Raw genomic sequence first — 24,070 nt, 5'->3', positions numbered from 1 at the left:
GTGTGTATTTGAGTCCAATTGGATCTTTTAAAATCTGGTTTTATCAGATCATAAAGGGGTTTGACCCTTTCTGCGTAATTTGCAATGTATGTTCTTCCGAAATTTAGGAAGCCTAGAATCGACTGTAGGTTTTTTAGTGTTCTAGGTGCTTGGATTACGGCACATTTCTCTAGGAAATTGTCGGCCAGGCTTTTGCCTTCACTTGATAATTCATATCCTAAGAACAGGACTTTCAGATGGGCAATTCTGGATTTTTTAAAGTTGAATTTGTAACCCTCTGCTGCGAACCCAAGTATTATGGTGTTCACTCTCTTCAAGTGAGTCTCCAAGTCATCATCTGTTAAGTAAATGTCATCGACATAAGATAATGCTTCATCATCATATAGTTGTAGTAATTCTGTTACTCTCGCTGAGAATGCTCCCGGGCTGTTCTTGTACCCCTGGGCTAACCGACAGAATTGTTTTTGAGTGCCATTTATTGAGAATGCAGTTAAATATCTGCTCTCTGGTGCTATGTTTTGACAAAAGAATCCATTAGAGATGTCTAATGTTGTTTTGTATTTTTTGCGCACTATGTTATTCATTAGTGCAGCACTGTGTGAGTTTTGTACTGCAAAAGTTTTGCAACATGTGTTAAGGTGTCGGTAATCCAAAACTAGACGATATGAATTGTCTTGTTTGGAGACCGGAAACAAAGGGTTGTTCATTTGTGAGGTGCAAGTTTCAATCACCCCCTGGTATTCTAGCTGATCTAGTATTTCATTTACCTGTTTTTTAGCTTCTTGCTTAATTGGGTACTGCCTTTGTGCAGTAGGTTGTGATTTTAACTGGATTTTGTGAGGTGGAGAATCCTCATCCCATCCCACGTGATTTTTATATAAAGCAGGAGCTAGAGCCACTGCCCACTTTCTAGCAAGTGTGTATTTTTTATGAATTGGAATTTGATTTGAGAAGGCAGGCATAATTACTTCTTCGCCATGAGGGCACTCCCTGACAAACTCTGGTGGCCAGTCTTTTTCAGCTAGAAGGATATCATAGCCCTTGGAGAGATTATCCCAAAATAGTCCCCTTATTTTCCTAGTCTTATCCCCCTCTATACGCAATGTTATTTCGTATATTTTGTGAGGTTTGCTAACTTTGGTGTCCGCAGTTTCCACTTGAAGATATTCATTCGTGTCCACTGTCTCCAGATGATTCATAAGGACTTTGCGAGCTATGCTCACTTCTGCTGCACTGTCTAGCATTGTCTGAGCCCATTCTCCGTTTTTCAGTTGTGTCCTCAGTGTTCTCGGCATTGTTAACTACCTTGATACTGGCTACCTTCTTTTTTGGAAATTGTAATTTCTTTTTTAGCTGAGCAGGTTCCTTGTCTTTGGACTTGGTGTGCTCTTCTCTTTGTTCTGATCGTCCTCTTCTTTCCGATTTCTGCGAGGAAGTCTGAAAAGATTGAGAGGGACGTGTATCAATGTCTTGATATCTATCAGGCTTTTTTATATTATCCCTATTTCTAAGGTTATATCTTTTCCCAGAGGGGTCACTCTGGGGTGACCTGTGTCTTTGGTTCGGAGATTTCTCTCTTCGCCTAGGAGACCTTCCTCTGGACTGGAATTTCTTTTCTTTAGGATTGGATTGTTTGTTTCCATCCCAGTTCTTTTTTGGTGAATTATTATTAAAAAATATTTTTTCTGGACTTTCAGTCAGTTGTGGTTTTACTGGTATTCCACCTAAACTATCTCTGCCTAGTTCCTCATAGGATTTTTCTATGATTCTGGCAATTTCAGCTGGTTGGTCTGCTATATCTGTCTCTTTTAACCTCTGGCGGATCGCCACGTTTGCTGCTTCACCTTTTATGTTGGCTAATAATATAGCCGAGACCTGCTTGAAGTCTTTCAGTAATTTCATACCAAGAGTTAAAGCGGGTTCAGGACCATATTCATCTTGAATTTGTTTTAGCACATCTGGTATTACCGAAATGGATGGAACACCGTGCGTTTTTGTGTAGATGGAAGCAAAGACTGTACCCCAAGTATCACAGTCCTCAATGTGTGGTGCGATTCCCATTGGGAGACAGATAGTCAGAATCCTGTGCTTTTCTAGCGGGGTGGTGTCAGGAAACACCGCCTCAATTTGGGTAATTTTCTGTGCCAACCAGAATTGTATTTGTTCCCGTTTAGCCGGTACTTTACCTAGGCAGGATTGGATGTTCTGTGGTGTAATTTTATTTGTGTTCCCCTGGTGAGGGGTCAGCTGTGGAAGTTTAATCGCTGGCTGAATTGTTGAAGTCCGCATCACATACTGAACTAATTGTCTATGAATTTTTATTAATTGTTTTAGCTGTGTTAACAGCTCTGCTACAGACATCCCATTGATGTCTGGATGTGGTGTGTATCCGGCTAGGACCGGCCACGTTGCTCCTGGTCTACCTAAAGGACCGAGCCTGGTGATGTGATTGTTATGTTTTAGGGCGCCATCAAATAAGAGCAAATGCTCTTGGAATTTGAGTGGTACTTCCACCTCCTCGAAAGGAGTGTACTCATTAGGAGGTTCCTCTATTTTGTAATAGTGGAAGTACTTTGTTACAGCATTTGCTGCTGGAAAATGTATCCATGAATAGTATACCTCTGTCTGCCGATATTCGTGTGCCTCAATTACGAATATGACTGTGCCACCTCTGGGTGTCAGTCCATTTTCTATAAGTTTTAGGGTTATAGATCTCCTTTTGATGACCGGGATGAGTATTATATCCCCGTCCGCATCTAGTGCTGCAGCATCAGCCGCTGCGAGTTCAGCTGCTAATCTAACTGCCTCTCTTTCTTCTTCATTGTCTGACATTTTACTGTCCTGAAGGTTATTTCTTTTGTTTGCAGATCAGGTTTCTTATGGAAACAAAGATTAGATGCACAATATTTTGGAACTGTTTATCCTTCAACGTTGACTTATACCAAGAACCATACATAGGAGTTCCCTCCTGCGAGGTCTGGCGGATATAACCTTTCACCCACTCCAGACGTCTTTGGAGTATTTGGGAAAAGGGGTCTGAGTGAGAAAGCACGACTGAGTTACTCTAAATGTCTTACGTTAGTTTTATCGCCCTTTCCAAACGCGTTGGGCGCCATGTAGTGTAGTTCCTATCATCCCAATAGGCTCTGCGCATTGGAATAATACCTACAGCAGTAAAGGCCTAGGCCAGACGTTAACTAGGTCTACTACTGTCGATACTAGACTTAAAGTTTTGGGTTTGCCAGCTTAGCTCAGAGTTCACTAGAAACTTTCTCGAATGTTCAGGAAAGAATTAACTCCCCTGATTAGACAAGAAGGGATTTAGTTTCTGACAACCATAGAACATGACAACTTTGCTCTCCCCTAATCAAGAGTAAATCTCGAGAGTCGTGTGAACAAAAGGCAATTTATTTTACTCAGTCAGTACGTGCATTCTTAGTCTCATCAGAATGTAGAGAAAAGGAAGAGACGGGCGTGTTCAATAAAAAGGTGTTATTTATTGATCAGTCTCTTTTCTCATACAAGAGAAATGGATCGATATTATTGCAATACTTATAGCTAAGTAAAGTGCATACATGTCATGTCATGTCATGTCATGGTACTTATAGAGCGCACTGTCACCAGACGGTCACCTTGCAGTGTCGCCTATGCGGTTTCCTGGCGCTGATACTCATACCGCTGTGGAACCCCTCCTGGCTTTCCCTGTGAAGTGTCCACTCCTGGGCACCCCCAGGGTGAAGCCAGGCATCCTTAGCGCTTTTGGGGCCGGTGTGGAGGCTAAGCAAGCTATTGCCCAGAGTTGCAGCGTGGGGCCTGTGATTAGAATAGGCACCGAGGCGAGAATTAACAGGTCCGAGGAAATTGAGCCCGAGACCCTACCGAGGGGGGAATCGAACCCTGGTCCCTGGCCAGAACTCTGCATCAGGGTCTGCCGCTCTAACCATTGAGCCAAACTCCTCCACATTAAAAGCAATAGTATAAAATAATACTGTAAAAACATTGATATGGTTTCTAAGCCATATGATGTTTTAAAATGAATAAAATATATTACATACACATATATACATTTGACTAAACGTACTCAACTGGTGTTTCTAAATACGCCTACCCCGTGTACCTGACCTAAGTCTAATACGAGGGCGGGAATAGAAAGTTACAGTTTAAGTTAAGTTTGTTTTTGCCAAGTGAATAACTAAAGAATTCTCTGTGAGGGGTTATTCAGTTCTGTACCTGGAATCTAGGTTGAATGAGGGATGGTATCTCTCTCTCTGGTCTCGATATTCCAGGCTGCCTGCGAGGGCTACCCGGAAGCGCCGGTGCTGGATCTCTCGGCAGGAGAAATCAGCGCGTCTCGTTCTCAGCGCGTCAGGAAGGCGGGGCTGCTGCCAGCGGGGTCTGCTCTGCTCTTGGCTTCGGCAAGTATGGCTGCTCCATCTCGTCACCACGCGTGTGTTTGCATAGGGCAAGATCGGTAATATTTATACCTTTAAGGTGCCGAGATTGACGTAAGGATGGACATAGATACGTCAATAAGGATGTCATACGACTTGCTCGTTAGCACATTCTTTTACTGAAGTTCTCGGTGAAATCAAAACAATGGCCGCAGGGTTTTGCCCAGGTTGTCATAGGTTTGATTTGTTATGAGAACTCCGTATGCCTTATCAGGGGCTGGAGGAATATCGCTTGTCTAATTAGATCGCAAGCGTTATGACCTAATAAGATAACACGTTCCTGTGCCGTAGTGTGACTGCGTCAGATAACGGTATCTGCATCATGGGGGTTTTCTGCCTCATGGGCTGACTGCTAGTTAACTTGTTGGTTTGTTTAACTAGGATAGGGTCAGGAATAGGGGGATCGATTCAGAACCTATAGGAATACATGACAAGTCAGTAGAACGGTGGCTGTGTCTCACACTCCTGTTGCTGGTGCTGGCGGGGTGTCTGGGTCTAGGGCTCATGTGTCAGTCAGTAGATCGGTGGCTGTGTCTCACACTCCTGTTGCTGGTACTAGCAGTGTGTCTGGGTCTAGGGCTCATGTGTCAGTCAGTAGATCGGTGGCTGTGTCTCACACTCCTGTTGCTGGTGCTGGCGGTGTGTCTGGGTCTATGGCTCATGTGTCAGTCAGTAGATCGGTGGCTGTGTCTCTCACTCCTGTTGCTGGTGCTGGCGGTGTGTCCGAGGCGAGTAGTTCAAGCAGTCCACCAGATTCTGTGGTGTGAGGTTTAGTTGCCATCACTCACATGTCATTTCACTTTGTGTGTAGATTGACGAATGTAACCACCTAGATATTATTATTGTCCTTGTGACGGGTCGCTTGACACACGTACTTGGGTAGCCAGTAATGTACCTGCTGTGTTGGTCACAATGCCCTGTTGCTGTTCTGATACTGCATTCTGCCCTCTCACGTGCTGCCTCTGATGTACCTGCTGTTTTGTCCACAATGCCCTGTTGCTGTTCTGATACTGCATTCTGCCCTCTCACGTGCTGCCTCTGATGTACCTGCTGTGTTGGGCACAATGCCCTGTTGCTGTTCTGATACTGCATTCTGCCCTCTCACGTGCTGCCTCTGATGTACCTGCTGTGTTGTCCACAATGCCCTGTTGCTGTTCTGATACTGCATTCTGCCCTCTCATTTGCTGCCTCTGATGTACCTGCTGTGTTGGGCACAATGCCCTGTTGCTGTTCTGATACTGCATTCTGCCCTCTCACGTGCTGCCTCTGATGTACCTGCTGTGTTGTCCACAATGCCCTGTTGCTGTTCTGATACTGCATTCTGCCCTCTCATTTGCTGCCTCTGATGTACCTGCTGTGTTGTCTACAATGCCCTGTTGCTGTTCTGATACTGCATTCTGCCCTCTCACATGCTGCCTCTGATGTACCTGCTGTGTTGTCCACAATGCCCTGTTGCTGTTCTGATACTGCATTCTGCCCTCTCATGTGCTGCCAATGATGTAGCTGTTCTGTGCAATGGACTGCTGATGCACTTATCCCCTCTCATGTGCTGCCTCTGATGTAGCTGTTCTGTGCAATGGACTGCTGATGCACTTATCCCCTCTCATATGCTGCCTGTGATGTAGCTGTTCTGTACAATGGACTGCTGATGCACTTACCCCCTCTCATGTGATGCCAATGATGTAGCTGTTCGGTGCAATGGACTGTAGATGCACTTACACCCTCTCATGTGCTGCCTGTGATGTAGCTGTTCGGTGCAATGGACTGTTGATGCACTTATCCCCTCTCATGTGCTGCCAATGATGTAGCTGTTCTGTGCAATGGACTGCTGATGCACTTATCCCCTCTCATATGCTGCCTGTGATGTAGCTGTTCTGTGCAATGGACTGCTGATGCACCTACCCCCTCTCATGTGATGCCAATGATGTAGCTGTTCGGTACAATGGACTGTTGATGCACTTATCCCCTCTCATATGCTGCCTGTGATGTAGCTGTTCTGTGCAATGGACTGCTGATACACTTACCCCCCCTTATGTGATGCCAATGATGTACATGATCTGTTGTACACAATGCCCATGCTCTTGGATATTCTAATGTTATCCACCTATTATGTTAAATAAAGCTAATAAATCATGTTTTGTGGTATGTCGTTGTCATTACTGGTTGTGTACTTCAATTGTGTATATTTTTGTGAGATCGGCAATGTATTTCCTGTGGCAAGCTACTCCCCCTTCCAACGTCACAGCCCTGGCAGGTACTCCCCTTCCGTCAGCAATTGGTGAGTTGGCGTACCTGCGTCTTCGTCGATGATGGTCCATGACTTGTTGGTGGTGGAGCACGAAGAGTATCGGAAATACGTGCAGCGCTGGGTCAATGACTGCGATCTGCTTGTGGTGTGTATCTCCGCTGTGGTGATTCTGCCGTGTTCAGGCAGGTTGTTTTTCCGCAGTGATTTTATGCGTGTTTTCCGCCATCGTGATTTGGGGGACGGTCGGACACGTCATTCCGAACGGCGGTGTGTCTGGATTGGGTGCGTCCGCCGCGGGTCGGGTGTACTACCGCGGCGGTGCGTACTCTGCCGCCGTGTACGGATATTTGACAATGTTTCCCATCCTAATATGGCGGACGGGGTGTCCGCGGCAGGCGGACAGAAAAAAGGCTTTTTCCGCCTACTCAAGGACGGCGGACGTCCTTCCGTCTGCCATCCTAATGAGCCCCTTAACTGGCACTGTTGTGCCAGAGAGTCCTCAGACCCCTCCCAATCCTCCCCTTCATCAGTGTCCTGATAGACAGGCATAAAGGACAGAGCCGGGTCGTAGGTGAAGGCCTCACCCATCCACGCCGGAGATGGCGCCGTTCTGACGTCGGACCCGGACCGTGGCTCAAACCGTGGATGGCGTTGCCGAGGACGGCGCCGGGGGCGGCACCGTAGGGGTCAGCGCCAGCGGAGGAGTCGTGAAGTCGACTGCCGTTGACCGGGATCCAGGCCTGGATTCCGCGGGGTACTGCAGCGCCGGGACCGAAGTCGCTGACCACGCCGGGGCCCAAGCCGCCGGCAGGCAAGAACCCCCAGTAGGACCCGCGGGGCCCAAAGGTGCACCAGCAGGCCTCGACGGCGAAAGAGAGTCCTCATGGCCACAAGGAAATCTCGAATCTTGCCCGGAGTCGCTTTAAACCCAGGGACCAGAGGGTGTGGGGCCGGACGCGACTCTGGCGGAGACGCACGGGTGGTGCCACCCGAACCCTCAGCCGAGTCGCGCAACTGGCGAGGGGAGTCATAAGAGTGATGTCGCCTCTTCGACTTCTTTTTAGAGTGCCTCGACTTACCGGAGGACTTGGAGCCCGCCAGTGGGATGGCTCGACGAGCGGCGATGGCTGCGGCTCCGCGACCGGTCCCTCGACTTCCTCCTCGACCGGGACCTGGAGCGGCGTGGCGCGGAGCGGAGCCGACTGCCGGAGCTCGAGAATCTTACAGGACTGCTTCTGCCTAAGTTTTGAGGTCAAGGCCCGGCAGTCGGGGCACGACTTGTCGTCGTGGTCGGCCCCAAAACAGTAGAGACAGCGGCGGTGGGGGTCGGTCACCAACATTAGGCGGTGACAGGCGTCACACGGTTTGAATCCAGGCATCCCTACCGGCACCAGGAGTCGAAGTCGACTCAAAAAGATAGTCCAAACTAGACCAAAAAGTTAGTAAAAAAGTGACTACGGTACTAGCTCTTCCTGGAACTGCGTTGCTGGCGCGGAAAAAGAAAAACTGACCTCAGCGCGCGAGGGCGGCGTCTAAGTACTCCGATGACGTCATTCCGGCAATCACGACGCCGAGGACGGACGCGGAGCCGCAGACGACGCCTACCGACGCGCAGGGGTACTGCTGATGAAAACTTTCCAGATCCAGTCTGATGCCAGGGGATATTCTAAGGTAAGGAATCTAACTAACGTTTTTCTTTTGGATAATTAATTACAAATTAATTAATAATTAACAACCAAGAAATAAATATATAATAAAATAACTCCCACAATTGACACTATAAAATCTTTGGGTGGCTGCCCCCTACATTGGCATGCACAAGGTGGCAGGCACCGTGCGGTGCCTGTCACGTTCTGCATGCCAATGAACAGCATGCATTTTTTACATTGCGGCGGGTGCTGCTGACAGCACTGCCCGCTGCAATGTAAAAAATGCGGCATGCGACCGCCAGGGTGGCTGTCGCATCCTGATTGGCATGGCGGGACCGCCGCACTTTATGACGGGTGGTTCCGTTTGCCGTTGCGGTGGCCATCGTAATAGACCCCTAGACTATATTCTTGACCACGATATTCTTCCTGTCGATATTTCAGTATCACGATATTAAAACTTGATATTTGTGTATTTCGACATTTTAAACTTGATATTCTGTCTGTGCACCGGTGCAGCTGCGATCTGCCGCCCGTGTCGATTCAGCCGCGTCCAGATGTCCACATGATTTTCTGATGCGGCTGGTGTAGAGTGGCTGGTTCTGGTCTACACAGTACGCTGCCACTGGAAGGCCACAAAGTACCAAGATTGTGTTGGAAGTGACTCTGCCAGCAGAGCTTGCTTAACAAGTTGCCATCTTGCTTCTTGACAATACCACCCCCTTGATTAAATATTACTTAAGGGAATAGAATTTTTCAAATATTAACAACAATATGGTCCAATTCCCACAGGTGCATTTAGCAATATCCTCTTATCTCCAGTTACGTCTATGTTTGATATGGGTACTTATTTTTTTAACTTAAAGTATACTGTAGACCTTCTCTATGTAAAGTACATTTTTTGACTTTGAAATCTTTTGAATCTTTCACTCTTTGTTCCTAATCCATTTTAATATGTTTCTTAAGGAAGAAAGAATGTAAAACAGCAGAAGAAGGAATGAGAAAGACATGACAAACTATGTGAACACTACGTCAATTCTACCTTGTCTTACGGTGGCATCCCACACTAAGTTGTTGCCCTCTTCATCCTTTAAGCAAAGGTCCACACCCTCCTTCTGTAGGTGTTTCATGTAGATTTCAGTAAAAGGTGGCTCTAGACTTGAGCTCCTTTCGGTAAACTGTAGATTCTGAAATGAAACACATTACAGTTCATTATATTTCATTAAACCAATTGGATTCTGTCATCTCTTCCTCATAGATTAGAACATAAAGGTAAAGTCATGGATTTTGGTTTAGTATGGTAGTCAGAAGTCAGGTCTAGCTTGCCACAAGAAGAAAAGTATTGAGAACATATTGGTTCATTACAAGCTATGAGCAAGGAGTGAGCACATGTGAAGGCCCAAACTGCACAAAAGGCATTAATTCGCTCTGTCCAGGCCCTTGGAAACTGGTAGCTTGAGCATATTGATCAATTAAATAAAAAGTGGAAATACATCAATATTTTTAAGCAGCAGGAAAAGCAGAAAAAATAAAACTACAGAACTGACACAAAACCACGAATAAAGTTGCAAAAATAGTGTTTTAGGGTACATATCCGTAACATGAACATATTGAAAGATGACATCAAAAATTAGTGACATCATAGGTGCCTCTACCACTTTCACTCTCCAGAGAGAATGTGACAACATAGCTCTCAGTGCTTCTACAGGTGAAAACAACAAGGACCCCCTGGGTAGTATATAGACTCCTAGGGCAGGGTAACAACTGGTGTGAAAAAAATCCTAGGACATCTAAGAGGACAGTGTGAACAATCAGGTTAGATCAGTGGTCAAGAAGGAATATTTGAAAGATTAACAATGTTTATATAAAATATATATTTTTAATCAGTATTCTTAAAAATCATATTGTGTATGACCAAAAGGTCAAACCAATTGATAAGGGTAAAAGATGCTTCAATTACATACAGTTTTAATAAACATATAACATAAAACTCATATTCAATACAATGAAATTTATACACAAAAATACACGTAGTAAATCAAATAATAAAAAAGAGCATAAAAACTCGACGCGCGTTTCGGCAGTGAACCGCCTTCTTCAGGAGACACAGAATAAGTCAACATTGGATGCTCTATCCATGCAGTAACAATGATGGAAGGTGAAATCCTCTGCAATTTTTAATAAGACTAGTGTGGATTAAGGATGGAAGTAGTCCTGAGTATTTCCAGATGGAGCAGACGATGTATATAGCGAAAAGGTAGATTGTTCTAAAAACGTTGATAGCAGTATTGCTTTGAAATATAAGCGATGTAAATGGTATCAATCTCGGTGCATATCGCCAGGTATTTGATGACTTGAAGAAAAGGTAAAAGACGTCTCTTGAATAAGTAGACGATATACGGACAGCAGGGTGGTGCTGCTCCGACGCTTGTGGTGTGGGGACCCGACCTCCACACGAAAAGAAGTGCTTCTACGACATTATATTCTATGACATAATGTTTATATGACATAATATTGCCAACAATATTATTGTGATATTAAATATCACCAAAAATTATCGAGGACACAAATATCGACTTCTCTCTAAAGTGCAAAGACATCAGCTATAAAAAACACATGGGACCGAAATATCATCATTAAATAGGTAAGGTACATTGAATTTAAAATATTTAAAGTTATATTAAATGTAAAAAACATTAACATATTACATTTGAACAAATATATGTTTATAGTATACAAAATATATATAAATGTTATAACTGAAACATTCTATAAAAATATATACTTTAAAACAAATGTAAGCACATAAAAGTAAAAGGATTTAGATCTGGGCGGACCTAGTCCCACCGCTTTTCACCGGTCTTACTATGCGCCTACAAGGCAGTCCTATAACCCGATTTAGATGCTGCTTGAGAATGGGAGAGAAGACAGTCACAGTCCCACCAACTCCACCACAATTTCTCTCACACCCCGATGAAGTCAGAGGTTGCATCAGCTGACAGCAGAAATTCAGCCAGGATAACTCCCGTCAGATATGGATGTGCCTTTTTCTGTGGGAAAACTGGTGGGAATCCCTCCTACTCGAGTTGGCGGACTGGAAAAAAAAGAAGGGTTCACTCACCTATTTCCGGATTCCAGCACCGATTTCGACTTCAAAGCCATTGTCCAGTCCTGCCAGTCCCGCTGCAACTTGACCACAACGCTCCACCACCCCGTTGTCGCCGGAATCGAAGGTCGGTGTTTGTGGTGTGTGCATGTGTACATCATGGCTGCACACTGTCAGGAGTCCGCCGCTAGGACATCGCCAGCTGAACGGGAACATCTAAATAGGCTCGGCTGTTACCCGCCGTCATGACGGCGACGGAGTGTGGTCAACCAGCAGAGAAGACCACCAGCATGGCGGTCTTCTGTCTATTGCAGGTACATCTCAATAAAGCAGGTGGATCGCCATCAGCACAATGGGTTTTTTGGGCCTGCCGCTGCAGTGGGATGGCAGACAGGCAGCCAAGTTCTAGATCAGGTCCATAACATGGAAATACATAACATTAGTACATAAACATTCATAAAATAATAAATACTAATTATAATTAAACAGCACAATTATGTTAATGATAAAATATCAATATATACATTAACCTTATTAAAAATACAAATATAGGTTAATAAATATATTACTCCCAAAAACATACAATTAAAATTATGTAACAAAAATAACTTAAAATTAAATTACAAAAACATATGCTAAGAGATCAAATAAAGAATTAGACTTTAGAGCAGTCAAATTCACTTTTCCTACTCAAAACTAAGGAAGAGTATGGAAACTTTTACCATTCGCAACCTGTCAGCAACAGTAGGGAAAATGTTGGACTTTGGAGGGGTCAGCTAAACTATTCCCAATCCAATATAAACAAAAGTAGGGTATGTCTTGGATTTTGGACAGGTCAGAATTACTCTTCCCACTCCTAAAGTTTAATAAAAGCCAATAAATGTAGATAAAAAATAAAGATAGCTCACACATGTGAATAAAATATGTAAAGCATTTAACATTGCATAACTTACATAAATACTAAAAAAAATAAGATTACATTACAAATTAAAATTAGAAATATAATGTAAAACAATATTTACTAATTAGAAATGTGAAAACGTATATATATTTATAAACTTTGCACACTATGACACTAAAAACACCAACAAAAACTAGCAAAAATATTATTTAAAAAATGAATAATTCTAATTTTAAAAATAATATTTCTATACAATTATTTATGGAACCAATCTTTTTTATTGGCAAGGAGTCAAATTAAAAGAACACAGGCTCCTGCCTACATCCAAAGTCCGGCAGAGCGCCTTCCGAACAATGTTACACAGCTGTATGCCTACAACCCTGGGGCCAGCAGAGTTACAGCAGGAACGGCTATATGAAGTAGAAAGTGACTTCTTACTTCTACTATGTAAACCACAAGAGAAAAGCAAAAAAGAAGAACATCCCATTTCCCATTCCCTCCCAGCCCTCCTCCACCCTCTTTCCGCACCAGTCTACCCACCCCATTGTGGTAAATAAAATATTACCCTGTCATAATTTCTATAAATAAACAAAGTGTCATGCATTAAATGAGAGGCAGAGTCCGTGGTGTCCGATTCAAAAGGGCTTTATTTCCATAACTCGAGTTAGGGGAGAATCGGTTCCATCACCACTAAGGTTCAGGAAGGGTCTTCTAAACCTTATTTACTGAGTACAATATTTATACTTTCAATCTCGTACATAGGGAGGAACGCTCCAGGCAGAGCAAGAGAAAGAGAGATAAGAGCATGTGGGCGTGTATTTGAGGAGTCATAGGTGAGTCATAGGTGGGTGGATACATGGAGGGGGTTGCATGGCCAGCTGGAACTTTGCCCTACTTGTGTGCGCAACTTGATCATGACGTGCAACTGACGTGTAACTTGGGGGAGCTGACATTCAGTCTAGTAGGGAGGCCTTCAGTGTCAGGGCGATCAGCACGTCTGGTATTATCTGATATCTTGAGTCCGGGGAGGTATTATCTGAAGCAAAGGTCGCTCATCACTAGGAGCCAGAGAGGGCATATATTTCTTCGTTCATTGTGTGGGGGACGTGGGCTTTCTACGGATGCAAGCTCTGTAATTCACTTAAACGGAGACAGAAAGGCTAGGCCCTATCTCTGCAGACGGGTTCTGTTTACCTTCTTCACCAGGCAGGAATGTGATTCTGTAGAGCAAGCAGATAACTGTTGTGCAAAATACTGTCTTGGCACCCCGTGCTGGGCCTCTTTCGGCTGAGCCAGAAGTATGCGAGGTCAGGGATACGTAACTGCAGCTCTCAGAGTGTCTGGAGTAATGAAACCCTAATTCAGAGACTGGCTCAGGCTGAGCCACAAAAATGGGTTCATCTTGATTTAAGAGTGCACAATGCAAACACATGGGCCTCAATGCAAAATTAACGTTTCTTACATGGGAGACTTGATGACTGGCATCCTAATGCAGGACGTAAATGCAGAGGCCTCGTTATTCAGGCCACTAAGGGAAAACGCATGGGTGACATGCACATACATTAAACATAGGGTACACGCAGGGGACATATTGGTCATGTAAAATTTCATTTTCCTCATTCCCTCCTTGTCCCCTACTTTACCCTTTAGGACACATCTATATTCATGAGACCGTATATTTGATCATACAGCATCATTTGTTCATCTTTGATCCTTTGTATACGTGGATGTGGAACCTTAACCTTTGGTCACCCAACCTGGATAAAAGGCATCCTCAGTTAGCTGTTGTAGGTGTGGCTTAAGTGGTGCCCTGTCACAATAGTTTGAGAATCTGCAAGTGCTTAGGGCACATTATTTCTCTTAGTTCTTTAGACAAAAGATGGAGAAAGGGGGTCCATAATTCAGCATATACCTCCCCTCTCTTGTGGAAAAGTAAATTTTGTCATGTTCTGTGTCCCTACGTGTCATCCATCATATGTTATATGTGCATGATTAATATGCATATGTTATTCCCCATGTTTGTTTATAGACGCAATTACAGTTGTGTCCACCTCTAGTATGGCAGTTTCCAGTTCTCGTGAATACTACGAATATCAGGCCCATGTAAAAGCTACGTTGCCACGTTTCTCAGTGTGCACGTTATTTCATTGTAAAGTCCCCGTTTCTAGGCCTCAAAAGGGCCCGGACATCAGATTCAGCTCCTGTCTCCTGAAGCCTCGCTGAGGAGCGATACAGCCCCCACCTGTATCCTCGACCCTTCACTTACTTCCTGCCTCGCAGTGCCCGGCTCAGCCTGGCTCTGCCTCTGAGTCTGCCAAGAGTATGTTATGATTCCAGTTATCAGTTCAGTCCTCCTTCTCTGCATTCCTAAAAGCTACTGAATTGCATCAATAGTTTCCGTCATTGTCTAGCCTTCACGTCTCCATGTAAGAGAAATACTGCATTTAATGGTCATTTAATATTCTTCATCACGCACTGCATGTAGAATAATGCATGGTCCAGTCTTAGTGTCTGTTAGCCTTTCCCCTCCTGACTTCTAGTTATATCAACATGTTCTCTAAACATCAGATACTAGATACTGTTTAGGTACATGTCGCCCTGACTCTCCAGACTTCAGTCTCTGCTCCTAGCTCAGAGTTCATAGCCCCCAGTTTCTCCTAGTAACACGTCATTGCCAGTTTGCGCGCACCATCAGGTTAGAGGTCCCGGCTCCTCAGGTAGCCCCCTCCATGGTTTCCGCCCCATTCATGACATATTCTGTTACGTTTGCATCACATGTCTATGTATACGCCTTGTTACACCCATTTTCACCCTTATCTTTCGCGACTGCTACGCATCACGCCTATTGCTCCACCCACTGCTACGCCTATTGCAATGTAATGCTATGTGTTTGCGTTATGTATATATGCTCATGTCCTGTTATTAAAAAGTTATCCTTCCTTCCTACCCTCCTTGTCCCGATTCTGCCCCCGGCAGCGCTGCCATCCTATTCCTGTACAGGTGGTCCTGTTCCTGTCCTTTATGCTGTAATAAACCTGCAAACTCCTACTACCTCGAATCTTGACTCTTATTTATTGAGCTATCTGTTATTCATTTATGCATTCAAAAATAGGGTATTATTTATTTATTTACCACATAATGGCGCCCGAACAGGGACTTGCCCTTTCCCCACGCGTCGGTGAAGCCACGCCGACCCCCTGACCCTCTGCAGTCGTGACGGAACTCTTCTGCGCACCGGCAGATATTTCTGCTTCAAGTATCCCTCAGGCCCACGGAGGAGACGGAGGAGGCGGTCCAGCATCCAGACGAGACGGTGGAGGAACGCGGCGAGTCCCGACCAGAGCCCAAGCCGAGAGTCCAAGGTCCGAGGTATCCGGAGGCCCACCCGTAACAGAAGTCCGAAGTTCGTCCGTCCGACGTCGAAGCAGTCCAGTCCAGTCCGAGGCCTTCCGTTCTTGCTGCCCGGTGAGTACCGTTACTGGGGTAGTATCTAGACAGGGTCAATTTAATTGACTCTGGTCCGTGGGTTGGTGGTACACAGACCCACAAACGAAGTGTCCATTTCGGTGGATGCGGGTCCTGACGTGTCTCTTTATGAGACCGGTAAGTTTCGTACTGTTTCAGCAGTGCATCTAGTTTCTGTTCCAGTCAGTTCTGTTCTCGAGAAAATTCATGTATTCTGTGTTCCGTATTCCAGGTAGTATTCTGTTCGAACTGTTATTTTTAAATGTCCTTCATGTATTTTAATGTCGTGGTATGAATGGGGAATAAGTATCGTGTTCATTGTGTATTGTATTGTGTCTAGATTACAGTCCAGTCATGCCCTTGTTTTCTAAGTTACGTCAGTTAAAAACTAGAAAGGGTCTGCTGGAAGCAGCAGTTCCAGTTCCGCCTAGGGACAGTCCAGGTCATTTTATGTATCAGAAACATGGCATAAGTGCCATACTATATCTAGATTTATGGGTAGATTATACCAAACAGTTAGAAGAAAAGTATAGATGGCCCGTATCGGGTACATGGGATGCCGAGTGTATCATGCGAGTAGAAGAGGCATTATGGAAAAAGAAAGCCAGACAGTCACAGAAAGATGCCATCGAGTTATGGCGCAAAGAAGCTCATAAAAGAACCGAAAAAGAAATCAGAAAGTCAGAATTAAGTAGAGAATCCTTGGAACGAGCCCAAGAAAGGGAATTAATCGAGATTGGTGAACAAGTTAAAACCGAACAGTCAGACAGACAGAGGCATGCTCTTATTAAGGGTATGTATCCTCTTCTTGCCGAGGGCCTGCCAAAAGCGACCCCGGAGGTATCCAGTAATTTCCCGCCACCATTAGTTCCGACCAAGCTACGTCACAAACAGACCGCAGCTGATATTTTTATTTCGTCCTATTTGGACGACACAGTCCCAGAATATGCAAATCCTGTCCCCGCTCCACCAGTCCCTGTAAATCAGGCACTCCCTGCTTTTCCAGACACCGGGGTACCCCTTGCAGTACCTGCTACGGTCCCCCAGGTCCAGCCCGCCATACCAGTTCAGCCCGCATTTCAATTTCCTGCCACACTAGTACGAAGAGGATCAGTCGACGACTCTAGTTTAGGGGCCGCAGGGGGAGGTACTCCTCAAACCCCGCCGCCACACAAGCATTTAACGACAGCCGAATTACATATGCAAGCGTCACAGCGTACGCCCAGACATCAGTCTGTAGCAGAAATAAGAAAAGCCCTTAATGAATGTGGCTATGATCCAGTCCCAGGAGAGGATAATATGGTTTTATATTCATTACGTGTAAGAAGGGTGGCCGAGTATCTAGTCACCCTACCGAATATGAAAGAAGATCTAGACAGAATATATCGTTTCATCCGTACAGGGGATGATCCAGAAAGCATTGGCGAAGTCATGTCTCAAAGAAAAGCTGAAGTCCAGCTCATGCTATTAAAGTTTCTGATTAATTGTTTAATACGAGAACAAGATTATCCGACCAAAGATCAAGCCGAAATGAGAACCCTGACAAAGTGGAGTGATAATATAGCCGAGGGTAAGCACAGAACCATCAGTGCTATGGAAAGTATGTACAAGAAAATCCGTAAAGAAATAATAAAGTTACACGAACAGCGTAAAGCAGCACAAGTAAGCGAGAAAGAAAGTAACTCTGATCCTGAAGAGTTAGACGACGAGAATCCCGACAGAATAGCGTATGTAGGAAAATCTAGATTTCCAGATCGCCATTTACGCCTAGAACACAAGTCTATTTTTCATCATCCAGCACCAGAACAAGGTTCTCTAGAACAAGTGTTTCAAGCTACCGATCACATTCTGAAATCACGAATCGGTTACAGTGAGTTAAGTACCATGCATGAACAAGAACTAGCCCGATCAGCAGTCCGATGGACTACTGATTCTACCACTTTTCCAGACGAAATAGTGGCACAAATGTTTCTGAAAATGCCCCCAGCCGAGCAACGACTGGCGGGTATGTATATGATTCAGCACCTCATTACATTGTATGAGGGTCAACATTCTGATCCAGGTCCGTTACACGATGTCCTGAACGAGTTACTCCAGTATAGATGGAAAGGTTTAGGTACCGATTTAATTAGTGTCATTCTAGAACAGCGCCACAAATATAGAACGTTTCTGAACCCGCATTTTGTTCACGTCTCACCCCCAGAAAGTAAACCATTTTACATGGAGAGACAGAATCCGTTACGAGAAGTCCACCCAGTTAGAGGAACGGGTGGCGAACTAGAACGAGTGTTTGTTTACACTCCGATTACAAAGATGGAACTCCTAGAGATGAAGAAATTAATTCCCTGTCATGATAAAGATCCAGCAGGGTTCCATAGAGAATTAAAAGACATGCTCCGTATGGGAGAATACACGTATCCAGATATAATTAAAATGTTAAAGGTTCTGTTGCCCGCAGGGGTGTATGAAAAGCTCAAGGAAAAAGAATGGGAGGTGGGAGAGAAAAAGATCGATTGGGCAGTTCTAGAAGCCGAAGACAAGGCACGAGTACCAGGTACCGGTCTTGGAGCGAAATGTAAAGAATTACCGGAATTATTAATACAAGTTTTGCCTAGGTTATTGACAACTAGAAAAGAAGACTGGGATGCAATCTCAGCCTGTAAACAGAAACAAGACGAAGACATTAGTGATTTTTATTCTAGATTTGAGAAATGTTTTAGCATCAACAGTGGCCTCAAGACAAGTAGTGAGTCATACCCTCACCTTTTTGTTACTAAATTAGTCGAGAATTCAAGTCCACAAATTAAAAATCGAGTTTTGAAAGTCGAAAGTACCTGGCAAGCTAATACCCCGTCCCAGATGTTGCAGATGCTCCAATACCACCAGAATAGGATCAGGGAAGAACAAGAACACGAGAGAAAACGTATGAAAGACACGAAAATGAAAGTACTAGTTGCACAATCTGTTCCTCAAGACAGTCAGAAGAGGGGTCCGAATCAAGCTAGTCATCCTGCAGCTCCCGTTAAAGGGAACTGCAATTATTGTAAACAGCCAGGTCATTTTATAAATGAGTGTGCAGTTCTGAAACACAACATAGCTACCGGTAAGACTAAAGAAAGACCACGTCCGCCTAGACAAGAACAAGTTTCACAGACTCCTCAGCCACAGAATGCACAACAGACAGTTACTGTACCGCAGCCTATCGCTGCAACACAGCACGTTACACAGCAGATGTACCAGTATGCACAGTCTGAGTATCCAGAGTACCAGCCATATTCATGAAACAGCCTAGAGAGGGAGGTAGGCTTGCCTCTCATCGAGATACCTGTAGATCAAGAAGGTCCCTATGTTCACAGTCAAGTATTAGGGAAAGACAGAAAGTTTTTGATTGATACAGGGGCAAGTAGGACCACCATCAGTCACGCCAAAGTTCCAGGGGCTCCGCTCTCAGGCTCAAGAAATGTTTCCCTTGGATTTTCAGGAAAACCTATCGTAAATGAGATATCAAAGCCAGTTACTCTAGAAGTAGGTCCATTGTCCCATACTACTGATCTGTTACTTACTAAGTCATGTCCAGAAAACCTATTAGGCATTAAAACACTGAAAGAGTTAGGTGCAGTTATATGCTGTTCCCCAGAGGGAATACGATTGTTCCTACGTGACTTCAAGGGTCACTATGTATTACGAGATTTTGATCCCAGATTGTCCAATGTTCCGCAGCATCTATGGGCGCAAGGTCCAACTGATGTTGGTTATATGCAAATCACACCCCATCGTGTGACTCTCAAGCCAGGTGTGGTGTTACCACGAATCAGACAGTACAGATTGCCACCTGAGGCTGTAGCAGCCTTATCCAAAATTATTGACGAGCTCATCGCTCAAGGAGTAGTTGTAGAAACTGACTCCAATGTATGCAATTCTCCGATCATTCCAGTCATGAAACGTACTGATCCAAATGCACCCCCAGTATATCGATTAGTGATTGACCTACGAGAACTTAATAAATGTATTATTCCTCAGTACCCAGTTGTTCCAGATATCTCTTCCCTATTGACAGCCATTGATTCCGAAGCCACGTTCTTTACTGTAATCGACCTCAAGAACGCGTTTTTCAGTGTCCCTATTCATCCAGACAGCCAGTTCCTTTTCGGATTCTGTTTAAATGGAAGGAGCTATATGTTCACACGCGCTCCTCAAGGTTTCACAGAAAGCCCTAGCATTTACAGTCAAGCACTTAAGAGACAACTAGACAACATTCACATGCCAACTGACACTGCCCTGCTCCAGTATGTCGATGATCTACTGGTCACAGCCCGTTCTGAACGTGCTTGCGAGCGAGCATCCCTTACAGTCTTGTATTTCCTAGCCGAGATGGGGCACAAGGTGTCCCCTTCTAAGCTTCAATTCTGTGTCCAGCAAGTGGTCTACTTAGGACACTTACTGTCCAAGAGGGGTAGGCAGTTGACACCAGACCGTATCCAGTTAATAGCGAGTCTTCCTCAGCCCAAGACCCAGAAGGAGGTACGTGCCTTTATCGGCCTCACTTCTTACTGCCGACAATGGATTCCTCAGTATGCATTTCTAGCCAAGCCACTGATACAGTTAACGACACAGGAGGCAGCCGTACCGACTGTACTCCCTTGGACATCTGAACATACACTTAGTTTCAATGAGTTAAAGAAAGCCCTATGCCAAGCTCCAGTTCTAGCTACACCAAACTACAGTAAGCCTTTTACACTTTTCGTCACTGAACGCGAAGGTACAGCATTATCTGTTCTCGCACAAGATCAAGCAGGACAATACAAGCCTTGTGCTTATTTTTCAAGCACATTAGATCCTGTAGCCCAGGCTCTGCCTGCGTGCCTCAAGTCAGTTGCAGCCACAGCACTAGCTATCAGACAAAGTGATTCCATAGTCTTAGGACACTCCCTGACAGTACAAGTTCCACATTCCGTGGAAGTTCTTTTAAACCGAACACAGACTCAGCACTTGACAATTGCACGTTTAACAGGTTATGAATTGACACTGTTCCAGCCACACATAGAAATCAGACGCTGCAACGTTTTAAATCCTGCTACATTATTACCATCAGTTACTTCGAATTCTGCCACACATGACTGTGTGGAAGTAGTTAACATTACGACCAAGCCAAGACAAGATCTGACAGATATTCCGTTACCAGACCCCGACCTGACACTTTACGTGGATGGCTCATGTATGAGAACAAGTGCAGGAGAACTAGTCGCCGCGTATGCAGTGACTACCGACACCGAAGTTATTGAGACACACCGTATTGACACCCTGTCCGCTCAAGCAGCAGAGCTAGTTGCTCTGACACAAGCCTGCATACACGCCAAGAACTTGAAAGTTAATGTTTACACAGATTCACGCTACGCATTTGGAGTTGTACACGACTTCGGAGTGCTCTGGCAGGAGAGAGGTTTCATGACTTCTCATGGAACCAAGATTCAGCATGGTCTCCTTATTCAAGCCCTGTTAGATGCCATACATTTACCGACATCTATTGCTATCATGAAGTGCAAAGCACATACGAAAGTTACTGACATCATTTCTCAAGGTAACGATCTAGCAGATCGCACAGCCAAGCTTACAGCACAGACTCCAGACATTCCAGTTAATCCGACACAGACACACACTCCAGATCCGACTACATGCATGACAGTTAAGGACCCTACACAAGATGTCATAGATATCCAGTTACATGCTACTCCTGAAGAAATCAAGAAATGGTCCGAACAAGGAGGGGTCCAGACAGATCAAGGATGGTTAACGAAGGGTAGAGCCACATGGTTTCTCCCCGACTCTATGGTTCAAGTCATTATTAAAACTGCACATAGTCCAGCACATTTAGGAGAAAAAGCTATGTTAGACAGTATCCAGAACATTTGGTTCAACAAGCATTTACGAGCTGCAGCCAAGCAGAAAGTCCGTACCTGTATGATATGTTGCCAGTTTAATCCAGGTAAAAGTGTCCCGGTGGAACAAGGTGGATTCCAGCCTCCTGACCACCCTTTTGAAGTCCTCCAGATGGATTATATTCAGATGGAACGATGTCGAGGTTTCAAGTATGTCCTTGTAGTTGTATGCGCTTTGTCCAGGTGGACAGAAGCATATCCAGTCCCAGATTACACCGCCGCGACCACTGCCAAGCAGCTGGTTCGTGAGTTTTTCCCCCGTTATGGACTCCCTAGAGTCGTATATTCTGACAACGGCCAGCCATTCTCATCTGAGTTGATGAAGCATGTTTCCCTTTTGTTAGGGTACCAGTGGAAGTTTCATTGTGTACGCCATCCTGAAGCAGCCGGTCTCGTAGAGAGACATAACCAGACTCTGAAAATTCGCATCGCCAAAGTATGTAAAGAGAAAGGTGTGGACTGGCTAGTAGCTCTGCCAGTCGCTTTGTTCTATATGCGCATGGTCGCACATTCCAGATCAGGTCTGTCCCCGTATGAGGTCGTATTCGGCCGCCCCCCTAACATGTGGGGTACTCCTAGACCCCGAAGTATTACCGATGTTTCAAGTAATATGCTGACAGATTACCTAGCTTCCTTGATGTCTGCCCTCAACTCTTGTCGTTCACAGGTTGCCGCCGCATTTCCAGACAATACCGAGGTGGCACCGCATGAAATCGTTCCAGGATCCATGGTTCTTGTCCGCAATTTTGACCGCTCAAGTCCGCTGGAGCCACGCTGGAAGGAGCCCCGACAGGTCCTCCTCGCCACCCGTACAGCCGTGAAGTTGGAGGGTCGCAAAGGCTGGGTGCACCTTTCGCACGTAAAGAAGTTTTATGGACTGAAACCCGTCTCAAAGAACATTTCCCAGGATTTGAAGGATTGCCAAAATATTGTTCTCAAGGACTGTCCCGCAAAAGACATTGCTACAAACCCTCCCCTGTTAGAGAAAACTCCGCAACAGGAGTATAAGTTGAAACTCCGGTCTAGTAAAATAAGTCAGCCAGTTTGATTGTCTAAGTCCTCCCCTAGGTGAAACGGTTAGACTGTTTCTGACATGTATAAAATAGACCCCCATAGTGAGAGAGTTAGTCAAAACTCAATTCGATGTATTGTTTTTCTATGTTTCATATTATTTCTCAGCATTATGATTTCCTGCACCAGTTACGCATTTTACCTGTATTTCCCAGTTCTTCATGTAAATAAGTCTGCCAATGTTACAGTAGAGCATACGTTTAGTGATATGCCCCCTCATGAACTCTCTTACCGCCTCGCTATGCGTAATAATTCTTTCATCCGCATGTTACATTATTCACACCAGACCAGCAATGCCACTAATTGTTGGGTATGTGGTCGACTCCCCCCTTTCCAGACACCGAAGGGAGTTCTGCCACTTTTTCCTTATCCTTTTTCACATAATGGTTCGTGTGGAGCATGGTCCACGTTAACGTCATCCTCAACAGATATGTCTTTTCTTAACAGTACATGTTTTCCAGACAAGCAAGGTCCCCTCCACAGAACCGGGTTAGATCTAGAAAATGAAGTGTATAATTTAGGTAATTATTCTTCGAATTTCATGGTCCTGAATGTTCAGTCTGATACTACTCCAGACTTACCTGCTATTTCAGTACTGCCAGTCAAAGGCGAATTATGTGTCCGAAATAATGGTTCCGTACATGTAGGACATAGTGATTGTACTACTATTGTCAAGTATAGTGACAGTGGGAAATCTATTTTCAAAGCTCCACGTCATTCTTATTTTATTTGTGGTCAAACTGCATATGTTCGTCTGCCCCTCGATTGGGAGGGAACCTGTTACATTGCCTTCCTACTGCCACCAGGTTTCCTAGCCCCACCCGACTACCATAGGAATTCCCATCTAGTACATACAAGACCCAAGAGAAACCTCCCGATTGTCGATTATACTGAAACTACTCTAGAACAATATATAGATATCAATAAAGGTGTCTTTCCTTATTTAGGTACAGTTGTGAATAGTAAACTGATACGTAGATTAACCAGAACACTCGAAGCAGTAGTAATTGAGACTACTTCTGCTCTAAGTAATTTAACCGAAGAACAATCCTTTATGAGAATTGTCGTGCTCCAGAATCGTCTCGTCCTTGACGTCATACTGGCCGATAGGGGCGGGGCCTGTAGAGTCATCGGATCTAGTTGCTGCATTTTCATTCCAAATAACGCGCCGTCTGTTTATTCAGCTATAACCAGACTCCATAAAATTGCCCATCTGTTATACCAAGATCCAGGCACCTGGACATGG

General features: G+C 44.8%; 1 protein-coding gene across 7 annotated transcripts in view; it reads right to left on the bottom strand.

Annotated features, from left to right (window-relative positions):
• Nucleotides 1-24,070, bottom strand: part of LOC144772195 (NACHT, LRR and PYD domains-containing protein 1a allele 3-like) — an 884,004-nt gene that overhangs the window by 300,421 nt on the left and 559,513 nt on the right. For all 7 annotated transcript variants that reach the window (XM_078656332.1, XM_078656327.1, XM_078656326.1 and 4 more), the window contains one exon: nt 9,388-9,532. In XM_078656332.1, the coding sequence (XP_078512458.1) occupies nt 9,388-9,532 (145 nt within the window). The remainder of the gene's footprint in view (nt 1-9,387; nt 9,533-24,070) is intronic.

This window comes from Lissotriton helveticus, chromosome 8 (assembly GCF_964261635.1).
Source record: "Lissotriton helveticus chromosome 8, aLisHel1.1, whole genome shotgun sequence".
In the NCBI taxonomy this organism is placed as follows: Eukaryota; Metazoa; Chordata; class Amphibia; order Caudata; family Salamandridae; genus Lissotriton; species Lissotriton helveticus.
This window is presented reverse-complemented; position numbering and strand designations above follow the sequence as displayed.